At 40.9% G+C, this 18,171-nt stretch overlaps 1 protein-coding gene across 1 annotated transcript; it reads left to right on the forward strand.

Annotated features, from left to right (window-relative positions):
- Positions 1 to 624: 624 nt before the first annotated feature.
- On the forward strand, positions 625 to 4,044 carry LOC103769843 (transcriptional enhancer factor TEF-1; the record flags this gene model as incomplete). Its single annotated transcript, XM_008937082.1, has 3 exons — positions 625 to 765; positions 2,128 to 2,280; positions 3,262 to 4,044. Coding segments are annotated over 3 exons (408 nt in total), but the record flags the coding sequence as incomplete, so codon positions are not given.
- Between the last annotated feature and the right edge of the window lie 14,127 nt (positions 4,045 to 18,171).

The following is an 18,171-nucleotide window of genomic DNA, read 5'->3' on the forward strand; positions in this document are numbered from 1 at the left end:
CCAGTAAGGTTTTGGTGGTGCAGGAGGCACAGCGCAGAGCGCACACAGCTCACCAAGGCCTCTGGATTGCATCATACAGCTCTGCAAAGTCAAGTATTCGCTGAATCAGGGCCATGTGGCTTGAGAGAGTCTTATCAGAGATCAATTCCTTGTCGCACAGCTGTCTCCCTTTGCCATGAGGATTTCATTGCTTTAAGAAGGGAAAAGGAGAAAGTGAACTCTGGCCCCTCAGGATCAGGATAGCTTGGTTGAATTGGAAGCTGTAAGGCCCCATCCCTCCAGATGAGTCGGCTCTGGAGCCAGGCTCCTTGCAGATGATCATTTCCTTTGCTCCAGGGACCTCATCAGCTATCTGCCAAACAAGAACGGCACCTGTAGCCCAGAGAAATACTGGGTTAGCTTTTGTTGTTTAAAATTTGAAGAAATTGTCTCTTCCCTAAGGTTTTTTTACTGCAACAATGAGGCTTTCCTGACAGACTTTTCCCACTGTCACTGTTGTCATTATAAACCTCTCCCCACCCCACCCCCATTTCTGAAAATCATGATGAGTTAATTACATTTTATGCTACTGACATTGTCAAATGAAAAATAAAGTCTTCAACATCTACTACTTTTTCCTAACAGGCTGACTTAAACTGCAATATTCAAGATGATACAGGAGCATTTTATGGAGTCACTAGTCAGTACGAGAGCTCAGAAAATATGACAATCACCTGTTCCACCAAAGTCTGCTCATTTGGAAAGCAAGTAGTAGAAAAAGTAGAGGTAGGTGATGTGTGGGATAATGTCCTTCCTGAAAGGGTCTTTTCCTTCACAGCAGTGTTCAGGTTCGTTATAAGTCACCATGCAAATGGTGACACTACAGTTACCTGTTGCTTTGGAGACCCTACTCCACCCTGCCTGCGGCACCCTTCTGTGGGGACCCTGCGGCTGACATCAGTGCCACCTCCTCCATCACCTGGCAGAAAAGAGATGAAGCAAAATTGCTTTTGCTCCCATTTCCAAACATTTGGCCACCCATGCAGCCTGTTTGGAACCATACTACCGTGATGCGCTACCCTCTATCACCTAGGGGTTTTTTTAAACATTTTAAATCCATGTACTGTGTTTCATATACACCCCTGCTTATTTTATTTTCTGCACAGAAAGGCATGCTTTCCCCAGTCACCGGCAGCTTTGGAATACAAACCTGCATGTTTTCTTAACATGCAAGGGGCTTTATTTATTTGTCACTTTTTCTTTTCCAAGCACAGAGCTTTATGGCATGGCCAGGTACCTGACTGGTTTATTGTGCAATGGTGCTCCAGCCATTTAACTTGTCTTTTGTATACTAAGGCCCACACCCACATCTGTTATCCACAAGACAGTTTCTGTATGGGAATTATTTTAGCCTCGAGCAGCAGGTTGAGCCTTTACAGATTACTTGTTGACATCCTTCTTATACTAAATATGTTTTCTGTGCATGATGACCATAAAAAAAAATTTCCATCATTTCCATAATTTCAAGCTTAATAAAAGTGAAAAGAACCCCACAACCCACTGAGTAGCTCATCTAGCAACGAGTAGCTGGGCAGCAGGAGTCCAAGAGTCATAGCCTTAGCCTCCTTCATCCCCTTGTGAGCCTCTGCAATCTAAATCAGTCTGGTTTTTCTTCCAACTGTAGCATTGCATCTTTCTGTAATTCAGAAATTGCCTATTACATCATGCAATAATATAGCTATGTTTATGTGTTTATGCATAAATATGTAAGCTTATTTTTGCTGTTCCCTTTGCAGACAGTTGCCTCGAAACTACTGTAAAATCATCTTACCACAAAGTTTTCTGCTTAATTAATTAATTTTTACTTGACTTGGCCTTACCTTTGTATGTTTCTCAGCTGTTCATTTTTTTTAATTCACAAGTTAGAGAACAAAAGTACATCTAGAAAGCTTTTAATAATTAAGGGCCCTTGAATTTTTACCAAGGCACTGCATAACTGAGGCAGGGTGTTAGCAAATAGGTGTGTGTGTGTCTGAGAGGCACTTTCTCTTTTTTGTGTCTACACAAAGTAAGTATCTAGATTTAGTATTCACTTTTTTGCTATTTCTGAATTATCTTATGCTAAATGCTAACTTTTTTTTTTTTTAGACTGAATATGCAAGGTTTGAGAATGGCCGATTTGTGTACAGAATAAATCGCTCTCCAATGTGTGAATATATGATCAACTTCATACACAAGCTGAAGCATTTACCAGAGAAATACATGATGAACAGCGTGTTGGAAAATTTCACAATTTTATTGGTATGGACTCACTTTTTATTTTTCTGTGTCTAAAATCCTTTCAGGCTTTGTATGGCTTTCTTACCTTGTAATATTTAGAACCAGTTTCCGAATCCCTTAGTCATGTTGCTTGCTAAACAAATCGCCCCACTGACTGCGGAGTAATACTCTTGGAATTGTGCACTACAGACGCTAAGGATGAAAAGGCCAAGCTGGCTAAGAACATGAACTAACTTCTTTGTTACTTTCCAAAAATTCAGCTTACTTCTCTCTTTGGCATAGAAGCCTCCGTTTGGTGTTTGCAAAGAGCCTGAGGCAGTAACTTTGAACCATCCCATTCATCTAACGTGTTCTTACTGAGCTGTCAGTCATAATACTGCAAATGTCAGTGGTGTTAATTAGTTCTTGAGCCAGGAAAGCATGTAGTAATGGGTACACCCAACAGGTGCGCTAAAGCATGAAGAATGGGACACAGAGTGGCCTTTAAGCCAGTTTCATCCGGTTCCCCAGCTTGCTTTCACTGTGGCTTTGCGGTGGCAGCTCAGCCAAGCACTTAGAGCCATGCACCACTGCTCCTCCCATGGCAGGCCCAAGAGCTGGCGGCCTGGAGAAGAGATAGTGCCATGAGCACAGAGACATGCGCTCCCCGCTCGGCTGCTTTTTGGCATGCGGACACAGGGTGACAAGGGCAGGCTGTTTCCACTTGCTGAAATGGGGGCTCATGTTGACAAAAGCTGAGCCATGACCACGTGATGGTGGCTCGTGGTCCAGCAGCCAGGGTGGCCTCCAAGAGGAGCGATGGCCCTGCAGCTCAGCCCCAGAGCACAGCCTGGGAGCACCCACACGGGAGGCAGTTCAGCTTACCCGAGAGGGAACGAGGGGACACACGGGTGGGTCACTGACACCTAAGGGGCGTCTCAGTTAAGCCAGTAGTTTCTCCTTTTGGCTCTGGTGTTTCCATGTTAGTAATATCCTGTCTGCCTCTTCCTTCCCCTCAAACAGGTTGTAACAAACAGGGATACACAAGAAACCCTGCTCTGCATGGCTTGTGTATTTGAAGTGTCGAACAGCGAACATGGAGCACAGCATCATATCTACAGGCTTGTAAAGGACTGAGCAGTTATTTATATATACACTTCATTTCACTTCTTTATCAAAACACAGACTGTAAACCTCAACACTAAGTGGCAGTGCCTCTGGCCCAACTTTCACCCACATTTTTCTAAATCCTGTTTTAGTGAAGTAATTTTTAATGTGTTCATATATAATTGTAGCTGTGAAATTCTGGTACAGTTGTAAAAATTATTTCTAAAACTAAGTGTTCTTCAAATTTGTAAACCACGGTTCTTTGGGAAGACTGTATTTAAGAACCTAACGCCTCTGTCTATGGAGGCCTATTTTTAATTCTGATAGAAAAATGTATGACAGAGCATTTGCCATGGGGAAAAACTGACAGCATTTTAAAGAATTTATTTTGTTTTTTTCCAACACGAAATACTGGTTTTACAATGCAAGTGAAATTGAAATGAATCTTTAGCTGTAACTGTAAATGAATACACAAAGTTAATAATCTTTATAGAATTATCTTTGTAACTAATTAGGGTGGAAGATATCGACGAATGTAATTCACTAAATTATTTTTTAAAATGAAACATTTTTCTGTTTGAAACCAAATGAAAAATATAGCCTTAAGAAATGCCTGATAGAAACAGACAGGTCCTAAAATTAGGCAAATTTTGTATTTTTTTCTCAATGCTAAAACTAATCTTCTAATCCAATAAACTTTCAAACAGGTATTGCAGAGAAAGAAAACATCATCCCTTACATATCCCCTAACATATCTAGTGTATTTTAAAAGAGTATAAAGTTGTATTGTACTAATATGAAAATTTGATTATTTAATGGAAAAGATGGCTCATTTTGCAATAAGTAGGTAAATACTGAAGATTTAAACTTGCATTATATGTAGTCTTGTGTGTGCAGTTATATTTTATATGGACAACTACATTTTCTAATAAGTTGAGTGAAAAACTTGCAACTCTGAAATTACCAGATGAATGGAAACAACTGACTTTGCAGCAGCATCAAGTGATTTGTAGACTGAAAGCAAAACACTAACGTGTTTGAAAGACAAATACATACACCTGAAAGAATCAACAGCTTTAATATCTATGAGGCGCTAGAGAATCACAACATCACGCAGAGAAGTTTGGGGGCGAAAAGACGGCAATTATTTTTCTCCTTTTTATCATGGTGCTTTTACACCTCTCCCAGTCGTCTCTCCAGGTCCAACTGGCGACGACCTTCTATGAAACAAACACATATGTACCACGTGGGGTCTGACGTCCTTCTGTGTCCAGGTGTGGTAGTATTCATCCTTCTGATCTATTCAGGGAAGACTCCAGGAAGTGAAGTACCGCTGGAGATATTTTAATACTGTAAGGATTAGGACCATGGCTGTGGCTATGAGTGACTCTCTGAGGTACATGCCCCTGAGAGCAGCAGGCACACTCCCCCCTGGCTACACCAGAGAGTGTCGCTGGGTTTCTGCTCCTCTGCTGCACGCTCAGCGCTGCCCCTCAGTTGCCCAAGCAGCAGCTGTTTCAGCAGGTGCTGGGCCAGGAGCAGCTTCTCATGCAAAACATTTGTCTGAAAGGCTGAGGGTGGCCCGGCCAAGCACAAGCCACCTTAAAGATCAGTCAGGAGGTATCGGCAAAGCATGTTCTTGGGAAGGTCTTTTGCAGTTCTGAATCAAAGAAGTTAATATTCAGTGGGTCTCTCCTCCCTGCCCTTTACCAATATGTGTCCATGCACAGTTTAAGACTAGAATTTACTCCCAGGCACAGTGCTGTCGTCTTAAAAAAAAAAGCGAGTCCTTTTTTTTATATATATTATATTTCTGCATAGTACTTTCTGTTAAAATTGCCCATTGTTGAATTATGTAAATGAGACTATAGCTTAGCCAAGATAGCAGGTTGCTGTCTGTCTGCACTAGACCAAGTTCATACTTAACACTGGTGAAGACTCAGGTTAGAGGATGATACAGACATCACTGAAGGGAAGGGTGGCTGCTTAAATTCCCTAGCCTGCCTCTGATCTAGCTCTAGATCACACCTCGTAGGTGGATGAGTGCTGTGATACCTGTCTGTTACCTGCTTGTGGATATTAGGGCTGATGATCTTTCAGTTCATATTCTGTGAACAGAACAGAGAAAAATGTCCATGGTAAGGTCTCTTTTAACACTCATTTTTAACACTAACAATCACATCAGGAAAAGCACTGCATTGTAACAGCCTAATGGTAGCCCTTTATTCTAAGCACTTGGTGTTACAAGTCAAAAACTACTTTTTTATTTTGTTCTAAAATTGTCTTTTATTTACGGTTTGAATTGTGGTTTTGGTTGTTATATATTTTTTTTTTTTTAATAACAAGCAAACTCTTTGAGGCATATAAAGTATGAAAGTCAATTTGCAAAACCAGGTACAGTTGTTTTGTTTTTTTTTTAATAGAATCTGGCACACTACATATGCCATAACTATAGGGTATAAAAAGTCACAATGTTTATTTGTGTTCACATATGTAATATTAGGGAAACTACTTCCATCGTCTATTCTTTACACTTCTGTAAATGATCCATACCCTGTATATGTTAATTCTTAAAAGCCTTAATCCTTCAGCTGTTCAGTGTGGGGTGTGTAGTCCAACAGGCTGCCTGTAAACTGTGAGCTCTTTTGTAAGCTGGAAATATTTACCTTGTTACTGTTACTTTTTTGTAGGAACCTTTTAATTGAGCTGCCAAAGCATTACAATATGCAGTGCCTTAGCATTATATTAGAAGTACCTTTAGCCTCTTAACATAAATTTTATATCTTGTTTTATTAATTGGTTCCATCTTGTAAAATATCTGTATTTTTTCCCACAGAAATGCTCTTTGACTGCTTGGTCTAAACCGACCTCCTGTACCAGTCAGTCTCATTACTACGCAGTGAAATGCCTATACCAAAAGGAAAGGTCACAGATTCCTAGTTCTCCCTGAAAAGTGAATTGTCTTAATAAATGCTGCCTTTTTAAATTTCATGACCAAATAACTAATTGTGACTCTTCTGCACTCTAGCATGAAAGTGCCTTTGGTTTGAAATTCCAGCTTAGAAAAGTGCTGCCATAATAATGACAATTTGTAGAGAGACCAAAAATATTTAGTTATCACCGTAATGCCTTTGGTTTATTAGACTAAGTTGAACCTACAGGCCTCCATTCACAAAAGAGCACCATTTATCGTAATTTTGCTAGTGATCAACCTGCTGAAGAATAATAATCTACTGTCAGCATTGCAAACCAGCAACTGCTTTGTCTGTGATATAAAAAAGAAAATTTATATTCTCTTTATCCAGTCATGCGTCTGCATAATAAGAGATCCATATACTGCAGAATTTTAGACAGTGGACAAATGTGACTTGATTGTTCTCCTGTAATAATATTTTGATATCTGTGAAGATTTTTCGTTTAGACAGACTATTTTGTTTACAGAGTTGTGCATGCTGCATAAAAGTCAGCTGCATAAAACAAGATGAAAACGGAGAACGGAGAATAGCGTAAATGCAATTGTGTGTTTCTGAGTACTGAAATGGTGAGTGTGAGCATTGTGGATGAAGGTGCTGTTAGAGAAACTCTGGCCAGCACGATTCAAAACACAGGGTTGTTTTGTTTTGTTTTCTCCTAGATGATGTCTTGGAAAAAAAAAAAATCAGCTCCTCTTAATAATGTGTCTGTATTTCATACCTTGTGTGAACGGGGGCCATACTGTACACTACAGCGAAAATTGATGGGAAGAGGAACAAGATTTTAAGAAAATGATGTTAGAAAGAACAAATATCAGCAAAACCAAAAGCTGTCAGAGGGATTATATAGTTGTGAATACAATTTTAACTTGATTTTTTAAGTATTTGATGAAAACTAAGATTAACTTTTTATATATAGAAATATTGTGACACTGTGTGGTAAATATTGTGATAATTCAAGTTCCCTGTCTCTGAATATTATTTTTGTTATTCCTTCAAGGTCTAAATCTCACCTCTTAAGACAAGTAATCCTGTTGAACACAATGAGAATGAGGTAGGGTAAAGACATTTTTGCCCTACAAGTAGAGCATATATTTTCAGTTATTACCAATTCTTTCAGCTGTACTAGTCAATATTTGTGATAAACTACACTTATGTCTCATTAAAATATTAAAAGAAGCATAACGGTACCACTTGGGGCTGTTAAAATTTACTACTAATAAATGTAGTCTTACTTACTTGAATCCCAAAATGATTTTATTTAGGTACTGCACCACTATTTTGAAGGAATTGCAGATATAATGCCTGTTTCTCACTTGCCCTTTCTACCACAGCTACAGCTTATGAAGTCTGGCAGTAGCTTCTTCCGTTAAAACCTCCACGGCTTAGGCTATCTGAAATAATGAAGGGTGTACGTTAATGTTGAATGTAAGTAACTGGCCAGTTCGAGGCAGATACAACATTTGACGTGCTAATCCATACCTATTTATTTTGCCACTGCAAGTCCTAGGGCATACTTGCTTTCCTAAGCAGTTCCCCTGATCGTTTTCCTGCATCACTCAACCAGTCATACTGAGAAACCTTTTGTTTACCCTTCCCTGGACCCGTTCTGATACACGTACCCTCTCACACAGCACATGTGTGTCCAGTTTTGTACTTTTCTCAGGATGATCTCTTTTCCCCTCATATCTTTCATAACAAGATGTTTAGCCCCCTAAAAAAAATTGAGGCTGGACAAGTCAAGTACAAGAAACACACTTTGGACATCATAGTCTTTTAACTTTTCAGGTCATTCTTGCTGAGAACATGTAATTAGTTTTAGTGTGTAAATTAAATCTGAAATGCACTCAGTTGACTAAAAGGAGATGGATCCCTGTTACCTCCTTACAGAATATGTGTTTTTGTTTTTTTTTTTGTTCTATGGGCCTCTGATTCAGGCTCATGACTGCAGACAAAAAATACAATATGTGCCTGAAAAAAAAAAAAAAAAGACAAAAGAATTTTATAACATTGAAAACCTGAATAGCCTTTAATTCTTCAGTACATTTTATGTAAAACAGGTTGGGGGTTTTGTTTTGTTTTGGGGTTTTTTTGCCATGTGCATTTGTTCGCATTTGTAAATGACTTAATGGAATTCTCACTTTATGTTTATTTGTGTAATGTGTATAAAATGGGTTTGTGACTTAAGCATATTCATATATGGTCAGTGGTTACTTTAATATTGTACTGCTGCTGGTAACTTTTGATATAGAACTTGCCTTTTGATGATAAAGTACCTCTAGGTTAGACAGTGAGGGAAGGCTCTTTGGAAAAAGTGAATGTTCTCCAGTGTTTTCTTAAGATACTTGCAGAAGCTTTCAAAAGGAGTTTCAGTCAAACCTCTTGGCAGTACAGTATTCTTGTATTTGTTATTGTCTGTGTGTAGGTACTGGTACCTTTTTTTTGTTTAAAATGTTTTAAGTGTTGGCTTTAAAGTGAATTTATCTTTAGTATGATAGTAATATGAAAATTATAGGGTTTGTGTGCAGAGAATTTTTTTATAAAGTGCTTTGTAAAAAAAAAAAAAAATGTATTCTAGCTTTCGCGGTACATATGTGTGATAACTTTAATATCCATGACAGTTAAGTGCAATTATTTCATCACTCTAAAAATGCTATTTTTGTGTCGGTTACTGCAGGTGTTTTCATGTCTTTGCAAAGTGACACATTTTGATGCCTTCTTGATAAAGTGGTAGAATTTTTGTAGCTTTCTAGAAACTTTGTATTCATACAGTATCGATTGAAAATAAAGAAAATGAAAGTGTTTTGTGCATTTATCCTAATCTCTTACATCAATCTCTTTTTAATGTCGGCTGCAACTTTCCAAAGCATTTTCCAAAGTAGCACGAGGCCAGGCAAGGAGCAGTATCTGTGCACCTACCTAAAGGTGCAGTGGGCACCCAGCAGGGTTTACAAAAACCTGTAGGGATGGCCCTTGAGACTGGCACATCGGGAAGCTACGTTCAACAATGAGTCCATATGCATTCTGGCATTTCATCAGCAAGAAAGGTGCCTGCCTCTGGCTTGTGTGTCTTCCTAAAGAAACAACGGTGGGTTTTTTGGAACATTGTTTAAACCATGCTGCTTGAATGGGAAAAGCCACCCCCACTCCCCCCCTTTATTTCAGAAGTAAGAATGACCTATTTAGAATCTTATATTAAAAATAGTATCATATACATCACTAGCTTAGCAACTAGAACTGACTGAGGAACAGAGTAGTTATCTGAGGTTGAGGTAGTTTTTTTCCCAGGACACCGAGATCTGTGGGAATTGAGATCATAAAAATGTGACTTTTTTCAAGATTCTGATTTCTTGTGTTTCTTAAACCACTTGCCCCTCAGCTAGCAGCTGTACCTGGTATATGAGAGGATGAAACAGGATCAGCTTGCCTGCCACATTCATGAAGTGACACCACCTAGCTAGGGGCGAAAAAAAAAAAAAAAGAGAAAAAGAAAATGAGAATAAGAAGGATATTCTGGATCAACTGAAATCAATGGGAACATGACTAGGACTTGGCAGAGAAAAATAAATTTACATCTGGCTCATCTTCTGCTTCAAAAGGGGAGCAGTGGCTTTTGAATAAACCACATGCCACTCCCACACACCCCAATTCTCCTTTTGGGTGGCAGATGTTCCACTGCCATTTTTAAAATGCCAGCAGAGCACCCTCCGTGTGCAAGATGAATGGGCTGAGAAAAACGCAAAGATATGGTCTGTTTTGACCCTGTTTTCTCTTCTTTGTTCCCCATTAAATATACAGCTTCAGCCCTTTGAAGTGGGTTAGCTGTTTCAGAAACAACCTGCTTCTTAATTAAGGTTCTTGCTTCTTAATTAATTTAAGTTAAAAGCCATAAATCTTCCACCTTTGAGAAAAATGTCATGCAGCGTTTCAGGTTGGTAGTCCCCGTGTAACATCACAGCATTGGTTTATTAAAGAGCTGCCTTCAGCAGAGGCAAGAGCCTCTCCCTGGCTACGCACGGGCTGGTCCATGCGAACACAGCAGCACGGGCAGGGACCAAAGAAGCCAGGCCAGTTACTCTGTACCCTTTGATGACGGTTAGAATGATGAGCTCTACGTGGTCCACAGACTTTTCTGTGTTTTGTTTTTAAAGAAGCAGCCTATTTAACACCACAGATACAGAACACATTTAATCTCACAACCCCAGTGTCCTCCAAAAGGAGGGTTTCAGAGCTAGGCAGTGTGTTAGCAGATGTCAGTAGTTCCCCCCCACCCCGCTAGCTGTTCATCCCAACCCTGACCTTTCACAGCCTTATTATTGTTGTCTGGGGCCCTTTGAGCAGAAACAGCTGAACAATCTGTTACACCGAACAGCGGCAGCTTGGCAATGTTCATAAATAGCTCCTACCTTGTAGAGAGGTGTGACATGTAATTGGTTAATGGTTGTAAATTGCAGTATGATTGCTGTTGTTTTGTGAGAGCTAGAGCTGTGCTGGAGACACTTAGAAACTTGTCAAAGTAGAGAGGGCAGGAAGGAGTAAGTAGAGACTGTACTCTGGGAGTGGAGCGGAGAAGAAAAATTGTAGAAACCCAGAGTGCAAGTGACTGTGAAAAAATGAGTAGCAGGGTATTGTTTTTCAGACAAAATGAAAAGCTGAGGACAGGAGAAAATAGGAAGAAAGGAGGAAAAGGATCATTTGAAGACCAGCAACAACAACAAAATCTATCTGAGGAAGGAGGAAGAATTAAGACTAAGAAAAAGGTAACAACAAATAAGACAAACATTCGCCTCCTGTACCGCTTATTATTAGCCCTTTCCAGTTCCAGGACCATTTCCTCTGTGAGCTTATGGGAATGGGCTACTGTAAGCCTCCATTCTAGTGTGCTTCACAGTGGAGAATCAATAAAGCCTAAAAAGTCCCATCAACAAGACACTGTAGCCTCCCAGATAGATGATCTGTCAGCTTGGTTTCAGTTGGAAAACAGAGAGAGAGAGCATGAGCAATAGCCAGAAAAATATCTGAAACAATCAGCTGAGTCAAGACACAGTGAGTATGTCTTTCTTTGAGTGCAAGTGACTGGTCTCAATTTATCCAGCACTGGTGATTTCCCAAGCCACCTTCCTTCCATATATGTGTGGGTTTGGGTTGATGAATTTCAAAAATGTTGCTTTCCATGCCCCTCACTCTAGCCTAGAGGTGACAGCAGAAACAGGTAATGATATTATTACACTGGAGCAGAGGGGTGGGGGTGGGGTGTGTGTGTTTGTTTCATAAGTCTGCTTCCAAAGATCTTTGTCAGCTCTGGAGCCTTACCCGTTATGGCTTTTCCTTAACTCTGGTGAAGTCAATGTCCCAATAACAATGGTGGTTTGGGCAAAGAGCAAACGATGCAGGAGCCATGACTGATAGGTACATGTCCCTTTTCACCCCTCTTACACAGTTCCAAGAGGGGATTAGTTCACTACTCATGCTTACCTTGCAGTGCACTTTATTGGTTTGCTTTCTGGACCTCCAGCAAAGACAGAATATGGCAGCAGCTTTCAGGCTTGCACTGTCTGAACAGAGCACTGAGCGGTGTGTGCAGCTGACTGCCAGTAGATTAACAAACTACAAACTGATTTTTTCCCTGCCCCAAGCATGTAAGTTTATTAGCCATATTTAAAAATCCTTCTCAATTTTTTTTTGTTGTCAGAGCCCAAAGAATAAATGTTTTTTCCCCCGACTTCTAAAAATTCCTTTCTGCTAAGATCATGTGTTCTCTACAGTGTTATCTCTACAGCTCTATTTATTTTTTCCAAGATGGTTGTCTTTTCTTAGCCTTTCACCTGTGACGTTGAGCTTCCTAGTGAGCATGATACTTGGCAAAATGTACAGGATCAGCATTCAGGTTGTAACTGTTCCCATCAGTACACTATGAGAACACTTCCTTTTGGATGCAGTTCTGCATTAACTGAAGGGGACGGAGGAGGGAATTCTGTGTCTTCATGATATTTGGCCTTTCCATTAAACAGAACCTACGTATGACAAATTCAGGCAACAAAGTATTAGATACAACCACATTGCACCATTCTGCAGCACAGAGAACTTGATGGCTTCATTGTAAAATATATGTATTGATTTTACTGTGATTATATTGTATTTTTAATAGGGTTTAATCTAAGCTTTATCATCAGAACCCCATGATGGGTAGAAACTCAACAGTGCAGTTCACCTCCAGAGTTTACAGCAATAACTGAACACTATTCTCAGCAGGGTTTGCACTCCTCTATCTCCTCCAACGATCTGTTTTGAGAGAGGTGGTGGTGAGTAACATTTGGGAGGTGCCCTTAGACTCTCCAGTGATAGGCTCTGGATATGCACAAAGAAGCAGGTAGATGTGGTGCAGTAACAAGCAAACTCCACACCTTTTCACATTCCTGCCCACTTGCACCCATCTGCCAGAACAAAAGGACACAATGTCACGTGGGCAGTGAACTAACACATGAACAGAGACTGCCCTATTTTTACAGAATTTTTCTCCAACTGCTCCCTCCTCTGAAAAGCTATCACTTGAGACTGGGATCATCTGGCTCACAATTCCTCTTCACTCTGGGTGAGGCACCACAGGGCATGCAGAGCACTCAGACACAACTATGGCAGCAGCTTAGCATTTTTTTTCCATGCAAACAAAACACCTTCCCATTAAGAACTCAGTGCTGGAAGTGGTACAAAGGTAACAGCCACTCAGAGAGCAAGTCTAATGGCTCAAGAGCTACTGAGAGGAGACTAACAGAGCAGCCATGGGCAGGCAAGCAGGCTCCCTCCATGTGCCCTGCTCTAGGCCAGTGTGGTTTCTCAGCTCAGGATGTGGTGGGAAGAAAACTGTCTACCCCTGGAAACTGTAGCACCAAGGGAATAGCCACAAGGACAGTGGAGAGTTAGCTTGAAGGTACCTGGATACTAATGGAAAGGAGGCATGAGCCATGGGGATTAGCCATGAATTGAAGGTGAAACTGATGAAGCAGAAGATAGGGTAAAGACTGTTTCAGAGAGCTGCAGAAAAGAAGGCATTTCCACTGCCTCTGGTCAGACACAAAAGAGCAGAAACAAAAGTAATCAACTGGAGGCAGCTGGAAAAGTATCAGACAAAAAGAAATCAATGCAGAGGACAAGGCTGAGGAAAGCTTACAAGGTGCTCATTAATACAGCCTGGTAAGGAACCACTGAGTGGTGGAAGGGGAGAAATCAGATGCTCTCTGAAATACTGCAAGAGCATGTGCAGATCTCTGTGTGCTCAAGTGGCCAGATAGTTGCAAGTGACCATTGCCAACACCAGAAATTACTGCACAAATTAGGGTTTCTAGGGCGTGCCTGTGAGACCCATGGGAAAGCTGTGGATGCAGCAGTATAGAGATTTACAAATAAGAAAGATCTGAGAGGGGATAGAAAATTCAAGATCAGGGCTGCCCACAGGTACTCTGTGAGGGAGGCAGATGGGAGGTTGAGGGGAGCAAGGAGATAAAAGCCATGGAGCTAGAGCTGCACCATACAGACCTGTGAAGTGGTCTGTCCACTCCAGCAACAAGCTCTCCCTTACTAGAAGAGTGTGTGGTGGTAGGAGGCAGCGTGGTGTGCTCATGTCTGCAAAACAGGGAAGTGTTGAAACTAACAGCTCTCCAAACACATGCTCCTGGCTGAAAAAACAGCACGTCATCTGGAGCTCATGTTGGGCAGCCTGTTGACAAGACAGACAAATATTTATGCATAAGAGATGGTCACAATTACAAAGGAGATCTATTGACACCAATACCTGCACAATGTAATTTAGAAGTTTGTGCAGTGTGGATGGTTTGCTACCGACGTAGTCCCTAGACAACAGCTATGTAATCTTGTAATGGTGGGGCATCCAGTTTATTTAACAAACAGAAAAAGAGAAATGCTGCATCATGTTCAAGCTTTTTGTTAAAAGGTTAACCACAAGGATGCCATTCAGCCATTAGAAAAGTACCTGACAAGAAGCTGGGACTCTGGGCTTAGTGTATGTGCTGCTCAGCTCTGCTGAAAACTAGGAAAGAGCCTCAGTGCTGAGAGTGTGCAAAGCCCCACATGATATAGGAAATACCAGGCATGCAGGGAGGCCATGGTAAGAGCCAAAGGAGCAGGAACTTCTCTGCCAGCAAGCAAACAAAAAAGTTTGAAAGTCTGGCCAAGATACAACCCAAACTGTTTAAAAGAAACATTTGTTCTTACTCCCTTTCATTTCAAGATTGTATCAGGCCTTACAATATGGGGATTTAAGTCTCCATATAACAGAGTTGGATCATACAAAGTATCACTTTGTGCTCCGAACACCTGACAAAGTCCCTCATCCAGCAGTGTGGGAGGCTTATGCATGTTCCAGATTTTCTCCGCAGACCCTCCACCAAAGTTGCCCAAATCCTTGGAGATGCCCAAGAAAAGGATATGGCCCTAAGACAAAAGCTAGATCTTGAAGGCTTCTGATGCTTGTTGCTGCAGTGCAGTCTAATGTAGAGCACGGGGTGGCAGTGAGTCTCATCAGGCTTTGCAATAGTCATTTCATGACCACAGCATGTCTCAATCTGTTTACCTGCAAATACTAGGTATAACCAGGTTAGATAAGACCATTACCATGGTACGTAACCTTTGGACTTTGGCTTGAGGCTTCTACTTTCCCTTCTGGAGAGAGCACATCGTATTTCACGGTCTTATTTTATTTCTTTCTCCTTTGTTATAGTTGTGCTTAGTACGGTACACAGATTGATTTTCCTGGAGGCACAAACAAGCAGATAGAATCTAGAAGATGTTTAAATAAAGGGAATCACTGTAAATGGTCTTTGAATTAATAAATACATATAAAGATAAATAAGAATCATAGAGATATATAGGACATACAGGTAATACAAACAAATCATGACCCATCTGTCCAGTGTGCTCTCTCTATGTGTGCACTCAGTGCCCGGATATCCTGGAAAGCAATAGGCCTCCGTTCTTCATCTTTCTGGATGCACCTGTCCAGCTAGGACACAGGAAATTTCCCACAATCACAAGTGAGTGAAGGATGGATCCCTAGATAATATATTGTGCCTAGTAGGAAGAGTTTACCCTAAAAGAATACCTAAAAGGCACAGTCTACCTTCTCGACTAACTGAGTAACTGAATTTAAGCTGACAGGATGTGCACATTCACCGTGTTCCCTACTAATTAGCACAGGAAAAAACAACTACCAATTTAAAGATGCTGGTGACCTGCAGACAGAGTGGATCACTGCTGGTTTTTAACCAAAACTTCTCACCTTTCTTCCCCTTTCCTATATTACTGCCAGCCACTGACCTTCCTTTGATCTGCTGTAAATCTTGAAGGTCATCTCCCTTCTACTTTCTGGATCTGTGTTCAGGAAGAAGAGCTGCATCATTCACTGTGAATAACGATGAAGAGCAACTTCTTCTGAGTCTCCTTTTGGGGCTGGCTGATCCCTTCTTGTATAATTAACAGAATATTGACTGGGACCCTCAGCACAAGGTGAGGTAAGATATGGATTTGGTAAAATATTTGTTTTTCTCAGCCTTCTCTAGTGTACAGTCTGAATACATAATGTAGAAATTTATCCATCAATATAAATTAAACATCAAGATTGGAAAGATTTGATCCACCTGGACATCTACTATAAAAAATACCTGTTTCTCCTCCCCCCCTTTCTTACTATGGTCTGGTTCAGCAACATAGTTTGGTATTTTCTTTTGGTACTGTGCTTACAAATGTAGTTTATTTCTACTACCTCAGCCTATAAGTATTTTTAGAGCACTACCAATGTATAAGCAAATACATTGTCTTTTCCATTCTCTTCCAAGGCTCTTCCCTGTACCAGCAGCATCCTACATGTAACTTCCAGCTGCTAAATCAATGCAACATTCAGCTCTGCTGAAAAGAAAAAAAAAAACAAAAACGTGCCACTTACATATCACATGTCAGCTTCTTGGCTTCTGCTGAGACAGCACAATTAACACTAAAAATCCTCCACATCTCATTTTTAGTTCTATTTCAGATTGTCTGCTTACTTCTCTGTATTTCTTTGCATCACTGCCAATACATTAAGCCATGTATTCTCTCGGCTTAGATCTGAATTCTCTGTTGCCTGGCCTGTGTCACATGGCACGGAAAATAACAGAGACACTGCCTCTCCTGAAGATGTCTATGTACCTCCAGAGTAGTACAAACAGAAATTTAAAGCACCAGTTTACTTCCAGCCTTGCTTCAAACTGCTGTTGAAGGTATGTCAGTGGAAGAGACCAACTTGGATTTTAGTCAGTGAGAGATCCTTGTGTCCCTCCAAAGAAGATCAATGCCAAACTCTGCAGATTCTGGCCCTGACAGAGACACTCAGTGACTCTGCCAGTCTGGGAATACAGCTGCTGCTACAGCTTCTTGCATGAAGAACATAATGAAGTACATGCCTACAGCAAGTGCTGTTTAAAGCACTGTCCTTATTGCTAGAGACATTTCCAGGAAATACGAAGCTGCTGTATAAAGCACATCTGCCTTTATCACAGACTCCCTCTTCTGTGCCACGTTTTGCTCAGGGGATGACACTCGGCTAGAGAGGATTTAGCATAAACACAACCCAGCAGATCTCCTTCAGCCAGGAAGGTGAGAGTAGTGCTTCACTGGAAGGAAGACCTGATGGGACCTGTAACCTGAAGGCAGTGCACATTTTAGGAGAGCACAAATCCAAAGACCATCTATCTCCTTCACCTCCCAAAGGTATGCCTTTGAACAAGCAAAGATAAACACCAAAGAGACAGATCCTGCTGTTGGTGTCAATGCTGTAGAAATATAACTCCAAGTAATATGACAAAAGCTGATGGGGATTTGTATTCCTGTTCAAGCATCCCACCCTCAGGGAAGTAGGATATTTGGAAGTGACTATCAGGCACACAGCTCATTGTCAGGATGGCTGGTGATGCACCCTGGGCATTTCTTCTGTTCCCTCAATATAGCCTTACAAGCAAAATATAGTGACACTTTTCTCTCTTTTGGAAGTGCTGCCCAGGAAGAGCCTTTCATGTTATACACCTTCCAAATTACCAGCTGCTTAGATACAGAAAGCTCTCCAGGCCCAGTGGTACCAGACTACTCAAGACAGGGTGGCACCAGTGTGGGGCAGCTAGCTTAAAGGGGCCAGACTCTAATTAGCAGCTCTTAGTCATGCATGTGAGATCCCTCTGCCACTTCACCCTGAGGCCCAGGGAGGCATCACTATTTTTCCAGCTCTGCCTTTACTGAATAACTCAGCTAATAGCATCAGATGAAGCAGTGATTTTCTGATCTTTGGCCAAGCTGTTGACATTGTCATTCTAGCCCATTTTAACAAGTACAGACAGGTCAGGGCATTAGTCATATTTCTACAGGTAGGTTTTTTTCTTTGTCTCTTGTTTCCTTTTCTATCTTATCCATTTTAATGGGCTTCAAAGGCTTCAGTGGAAACAAATGTGTCAATGTTATAAAATTACATTACTAAATCAGGGGGTTTTATGACTTAAAACAATTTGTATGTCAAAAGACACTACAGGGAGGAGGGCCAACTACTCTGCATTAAAAAAAGCTACAATAAGGAATTACAGTCTGGAAACCAAGCACCTAGTCTTAGGGCACGCCTAAATTAAAACTGTTCTCCCGGCCTCAGTGTAGGCTCCATGTACCTACACCGTATTCTACAGAGGACAATCTCCAAATGGATGCTAGTAGCTTTGGTGGTACATCTGAAAGCACAAGCTTTTCAATTTTTATCACATCTTCATTGGTCAACAGGTGGTCCTAGCACCATTAACTGTATTCTGGGGAAGGCCTTTATGGTATG

The sequence above is a fragment of the Merops nubicus genome, unplaced genomic scaffold (assembly GCF_000691845.1).
Source record: "Merops nubicus isolate BGI_N331 unplaced genomic scaffold, ASM69184v1 scaffold21423, whole genome shotgun sequence".
In the NCBI taxonomy this organism is placed as follows: Eukaryota; Metazoa; Chordata; class Aves; order Coraciiformes; family Meropidae; genus Merops; species Merops nubicus.